This window comes from Alosa sapidissima, chromosome 4 (genome assembly GCF_018492685.1).
Source record: "Alosa sapidissima isolate fAloSap1 chromosome 4, fAloSap1.pri, whole genome shotgun sequence".
In the NCBI taxonomy this organism is placed as follows: domain Eukaryota; kingdom Metazoa; phylum Chordata; class Actinopteri; order Clupeiformes; family Clupeidae; genus Alosa; species Alosa sapidissima.
Window position 1 is genome coordinate 40,251,002 of NC_055960.1, and position 6,741 is coordinate 40,257,742.

The 6,741-nt window shown below is 43.0% G+C and overlaps 1 protein-coding gene across 1 annotated transcript in view; it reads left to right on the plus strand.

The window, feature by feature from the left end:
* uroc1 (urocanate hydratase 1) overlaps positions 1-2,302 on the plus strand; it is a 69,125-nt gene extending 66,823 nt beyond the window's left edge. The window contains exons 18-19 of the mRNA XM_042090368.1: positions 94-193; positions 919-2,302. Coding sequence (XP_041946302.1) covers positions 94-193; positions 919-1,059 — 241 coding nt within the window. The 3' untranslated portion in view covers positions 1,060-2,302. The remainder of the gene's footprint in view (positions 1-93; positions 194-918) is intronic.
* Positions 2,303-6,741: the final 4,439 nt, after the last annotated feature.

Genomic DNA, 6,741 nt, shown 5'->3' on the forward strand with positions numbered 1-6,741 from the left:
GGTGGATAACTGTGTGTGTGTGTGTGCGGGGTGGGGGGGGTTACAAGTAACCTTGGTGGATAACTGTGTGTGTGTGTGTGTGTGTGTGTGCAGGGGTGAAGTGATGAATGGGGGCTTTGGCCTTCTGCTGGACGGCTCTGAGGAGGCTGGACGCCGAGCTCGCCTCATGTTAAACTGGGACGTCTCTAATGGGGTGAGTCAAGGCCATGCATACATTAACCGCTAACTCTAACCTTATACATTAAACCCCTAACTCTAAACCTATACATTAACCCTATACATTAACCCCTAACTCTAACCTTATACATCAACCTTATACATTAACCCCTAACTCTAAACCTATACATTAACCCTAACTCTAAACCTATACACTAACCCTATACATTAACCCCTAACTCTAACCCTATACATTAACCCTAAATCTAACCATATACATTAACCCCTAAATCTAACCCTATACATTAACCCTAACTTGGCCCTAACTCTAACTCTAGCTGCAACTCTAACTCTAGCTCGCCTCATGTTGAACTGGGATATGTTAATGGGACTTATACCATGGTCTAGGTTGAAAAGGGTGTCGTTTAAAAAGTGATATACTACACCTATAAAATTATCATGTTAGTCCGCTCAGCTGTGACTTCAACATTCCACAGTGTTGCGATTAACAGCTGAAAAAACGATTTTAGCTCTAAAACTCATTTAGTATTAATAATTGATTTCATATTTATTTATTTCGTAAGTGACCATGGTATAAACGGGATAATGCCCTTTGATGCGTCCATTATCAGAAATAAATGGACTCCGCTTTGCGTCGGACAGTTCGCACATTTATTTCTGAAAATGGACACCTCGTCGGGCATTATCCCTTACGTGTATAAGAGACTCTGTAATTGAATGGGACGTGTTTGTGATTGGCAGGTCGCGAGGCGCTGCTGGTCCGGTAACTCTAATGCCTATGACACCATCCAGCGCACCATGGAAGACCAGGTGCAGCTGCAGGTCACCATGCCCTTCCCTGTGCAGGATGACACTCTCCTGGACCGCGCTCTGCAGGGATAGGGATGGGTTTAGTGGTCCTGATAGGTTGTGTTAGTGGTCTTGTGGGTTGGGTTAGTGGTCCTGCTGGGTTGGGTTAGTGGTCTTGATAGGTTAGGTTAGTGGTCTTGTGGGTTGGGTTAGTGGTCCTGATGGGTTGGGTTAGTAGTCTTGTGGGTCGGGGTTGGACGTAGAGTTAGCCAATGCATCAACCCAATTTCTACTCATGAGCTCTTTAATTTCTGCCATCAGCTTTCTTTTTGATTAAAGCGATGGTTTGGAGTAATTTCACCCTAGGGTCCTTTGCACCATGACCCCAAGCCAAACACCCTCCCAGAACCTGTTTTCCCTTGAACCCTGGTCGAGTAGCGCTGTCAGAAACGAATGACTTTCTGCAGGCGTAATGCAACCAACTTAATATCTCGTAAATTACCCCACTAATAATGCCCTGAATGGTACGAAACTTCTACAGTAGTACAACTATGTTCTTTACTCATAAAACGAGGCATTGAAAAGTTTGTAAGTACACCAGGAGTTTATTTAAATAACACTTGCCTGAAAGTCTGGGGAAACGTAGAACTAGTCAAGAGGAAACTTGATCGCGATCAGAAATGTCAAAACACCACCAATCATATCAGTCACTTCCCCCAATACATTTGAGACCAGACACACAAATGCACAGTTGAGACTAAGCGTGTTTTCCCCAGCTGCCGGCGTCCGTTTTACATTATAATCCTATGGAGTAGACCGTGTTTTCAAAAACTGGGAAACAAACGTTTCGGGCTTAGCCCTTTATCAATGTCTCCATTAGCCCGAAACCTTTGTTTCCCAGTTTTTTTGTCTGTAGACTTGTTGTAAAAACCTCGGCTCTCAATACAAATTTGTATTAGTATCAAGCCATTGAGTGTGCTTTTTTCTACCCTACACATAAAACAAAGCACCGTCACCGTTTTTTTTAGTGTAATATAATAATGTTACTTTAGCTAAGGTAGTATTATATAAGGTTATTATTTTAATAAAGGTAGTGTTAACATAAGGTTGCTAAAAACACCTTCTTGTTATCAGCAGCAACATTGCCTAAACCTGGGCTGCTCAATTTGGGGCCCGCCTTCCATTTTGTTTTGGCCGCCTTGTTCATGTTAATACTGCCTTCATGCCGGCTGTACATTTGGAGGACCGAACTGGGGTTGGGATAGTGGGAGATCAACAGGCCCGTGAGTAGTGGGGTTGGGATAGTGGGAGATCAACAGGCCCGTGAGTAGGGGGGTTGGGGGGTTTATGAGTAGAGTAGAGTAGGGGGGTTGGGGGGTTTATGAGTGAGTAGAGTTGGGGGGTTTATGAGTGAGTAGCCGGGGTCACCTGACACCTGGCATCCTGACAAAATGATGATACATTTCAAATTCCAATCAACTCTGTTGACATGGCAATAAAAGTATTGAACTGTAACTTGAACTTGAATTCAATGTAAAGTGACATAACATTTATTTTTATTTCAGATTTATTAGATTCATTTTTGGCTCTTTAAGGGAAGAATTTGGGCTTATACCATTTGTTTCCGTACCTTGTCTCATAATGCAGCAAGTGGAACAATCTTTCACTTTGTGATACAAGCATCAAATTTGGAACACATTTTCTTCTTGACCTACTTTTTACAAAAAGCCCGATAGGCACGCAAAAAAAAACAAAAACAAGATGGCTGCCTTACATAGCTCCATTTTTTGACATGGATTGTGATTGGATAATCCAATGTTGATGGTTGATAGGTATTTGAATATATAAAAAAACAGTTTTGTATTGAAAAAGTTAGAATTGTGTTCAATTATGAAGAAAGAAGTCAGTTAATTGAACAAATAGTTTTTCGGTACTGACTTGGACACTTGGAATATCTGTCTGGGTGATATTACAATCCTCCAACATTCATAACTGTTGTCACCTTAAGAATACGCTCATTGGACTTGATGCAACGCTGCGCAGATCTTTTTTTTTTAAGTATACTGTTTTGGACTTTTTATGCCTTTTAATGACAGGACAGTGGAGAATGACAGGAAGTGAGAGAGAGTCGAGGTGTGAGATCCGGAAAGGACCACGGGGCGGGAATCGAACCCGGGTCGCCGGTGTATGGTGCAGGAGCCCCAGCCAGTTGCGCCACAGCTGGGGCCTACGCTGCGCAGATCTTACTTCATGTGATCGGTCACATGAAGTAAGCTCGGTCATCAGTACTCATTCTGCTTGACTTATCGGCTGCCTTTGACACGGTTAATCACCGTATCCTTCTCTCTATACTCGCTGACATGGGAATCTCCGGTTCTGCTCTCTCCTGGTTTGAATCCTACCTCACAGGACGCTCGTTTAACGTATCATGGCTTGGTCAGCTATCCGCACCTCACCATCTCACCACAGGGGTCCCCCAGGGCTCAGTGCTGGGCCCCCTCCTCTTTGCTATCTACACCACCTCCTTGGGAGAGATTATCCGTTCGCACGGCTTCTCATACCACTGCTATGCAGACGACACACAGCTCTATCTGTCCTTTCCACCTGACGACCCCCTGGTTTCAGCACGGATCTCGGATTGCCTTTCAGACATAGCTACATGGATGAAGGCACACCACCTCCAGCTGAACCTCTCAAAGACTGAACTGCTGGTCATCCCAGCTAAACCTACCATACACCACGACATCAACATCAAATTTGACTCCCTGTCTGTTTCACCGACCAGGACTGCAAGAAATCTAGGAGTTGTTCTTGACAACCAACTAAACTTCTCAGATCATGTTGCCTCAGTCGCCCGGTCATGCCGTTTTGCACTCTACAACATACGGAAAATCAGGACTTACTTGACTCAAGATGCTACCCAACTTCTGGTTCAGGCAATAGTCATCTCACGACTCGACTACTGCAATGCCCTCCTGACAGGTCTCCCAGCCTGCGCAGTGAAACCACTTCAGATGATCCAGAACGCGGCGGCGCGCCTGGTCTACAACCAACCCAAAAGGGCACATGTTACCCCGCTGCTCATCCAGCTACACTGGCTACCTATGGCGGCCCGCATCAAATTCAAGTCTCTAACGATTGCCTACAAAGTAGTCTCCGGTTCTGCTCCCACCTACTTGAATGCCCTCATACAGACTTACACTACCTCCAGACCGCTGCGCTCCTCTGACGAACGACGTCTAGCTCTACCACCGGTACGCTCAAGCCAATCCAAACTTTTCTCATCTGTTGTTCCTCGTTGGTGGAACACACTGCCAGTTCCTACAAGGGCAGGGACATCCTTTTCCACTTTCAAAAAACTCCTGAAGACCCAGCTCTTTAGAGAACATCTACTCTCATAGCAACACTTACAACAAGTCTTACTGATCCTAGCACTCACCAGCCGTTTTAAACTGACAAGTAACTGTTAAAAACAGCACTCACCGACGCACTTATTCTTACTGTACTCTAATGTTTTTTTTTTTTTTTAAACTGTCCTAAAATTGTGAGAATTGTTCTAAAAACTTACTGTTTACCATGTTGTTAGTCGCTTTGGTTAAAAAGCGTCAGCCAAATGTAATGTAATGTAATGTAATGTAATGTAATGTGATGCATTCTGGGTTAAACGTAATGCATGCTGATTAGAAATGGTGTCCAACTTCCTCTGGTGGGACAGGAAGTAACTATGATGTCACCATGACACAGGGCCTTAAGATCTCATGGGAGCAAGGCGCCTGAACTCAGCTTGTGCTCACCACGAACTGCATGAGCTAAAACCTGTCCACATGACATCAATTCAAACAGCTGATTGGAAAGAATCTCCTGTGACGAATTTGACAAGTTTCTCATGTTGCTTCTTTATGTTGGAATGTGCAACAATGAACAAAAATGGTAAATGATACTTTCTTATATGTGATTTCTGCAATAGTGGTACTGAAAATGTATTGATATTCAGTTATTTTATGCTGTTGGGTATAGATAACACACATGTAGGGAAAACAGTTAATACTGAATTTATGTGCTACAATGCAGACCTGTTAAATGTATGACGACAATGGTTTATTAAAACAACCGTAATAATTTATTTTGTCAGTCGTCATGTTCATTTTAATGAATAAGGGAATTTAAACTGCAAACAAAATTCTGTGTTATTTCTCGCGATGTCTTCCATGAATTACGTCAGGTAGACTGTTGACGGTGTGTCCGGGACAGTCTGCCGTCTTCTCTAGCTTCTCTCGGCACACACCGGGAGTTCGCGCTGACGTATGAAGTCCTCTCGGCACACACCGGGAGTTTGCGCTGACGTATGAAGTCAGGCGTAGTCAGCCAGCGTTGACGAGTGAGGTCAGGTGTAGTCAGCCACAGTTGAACTAATAGTTATGAGAATTTTCATTCTGATCTAAGAAAAGCAACAACGCGACTGAGGAAAACTGTATTGTAAATTGTAGGTTCCACCATAGTGTATGTGGGAGTTTGATTGCGAGAGACTGGACAAGATTCACATTTACCCGTTTACAGTTTGTACTGTAATTTGTTGACAGACCATGTCATTGGGATACAGAAAGGAAAAGACAGCACTGCATAGCACAAAGAAAAAAAAAGGAAAAAACAAAAGTAGAAATGTGAACATAGGACAATCTCCTAAGGGAAAACTGTAGGCTACATGCAGTGCTGTAGGAATTACGGTGCAGTCTTCCTCCTAATGGAAATGTATAGAATATGTATATATATATGCTGGACATAATATTATGGCAACTTGTTCAACCATTTTGCGTAAAGACGTATGCTATGAACTAAAGCCTAAATGTTGTGGGAGGTGAGACTATTCAACAGAGACCTGTTATAATACATTTTGATCAACATGACATAAGCAATTGATAATGAAGGAAACAACAGAGAATTGTACATAATAATTTGCATGGATGCACCAAAGCATTAGCAACTTGAGAAACGAGAAATAAGAAACTGTTTTTTTGATGTGCACAAGTGACACAATGTTGCGAAGATGCTTTGAGAATTTCAATTCTGATCTGAGAAATGTACCAAAGTGACTGAGAAAATATTTCTCAGTCACTATTATAAGAATATTTTTTTATTTTTTAGCATCCTCTCCAGCTGTATCGCTGTGTGGGGCGGAAGCTGCACTGAATACAACAGGAAAGCCCTGCAGCGCATAGTGAACACAGCTGGAAGGATTATTGGTGCTTCACTCCCCTCCCTGAAAGACATTTACACCACCCACATCACCCGCAAGGCGACCACAATTGTGAGTGGTCAAGTCACCCCGCTCACAATTTGTTTGATCTACTGCCCTCTGGGAAAAGGTACAGAAGCCTGCGCTCCCGCACCACCAGACTCACCAACAGCTTCATACACCAGGCTGTTAGGATGCTAAACTCTTGTAAGGAGTCCTAATGTTTCTATACTGATCAAACTCCTGATCATGTGAACTGTTGATTAATTACCCTACCACATGATGGTATGACCTCATGGTGGGCCCATGACAAACTAACTAGGAAGCAGGAAATGTAATTAATGTGTACATTGTCATGTCTTGATTAATGCACTCTCACTACAACAATGGTCTCAAGTCTCATCAAAGTACTTCTCATGTGACCCAAAATCAGCTGACCTCCAATCATGTGATCCCAAATCAGCTGACCTCCAATCATGTGATCCATTTCAATGTAACCACAAACTAGGTAAACTATTTAAGTGAGGTTCACAGAGCATTCT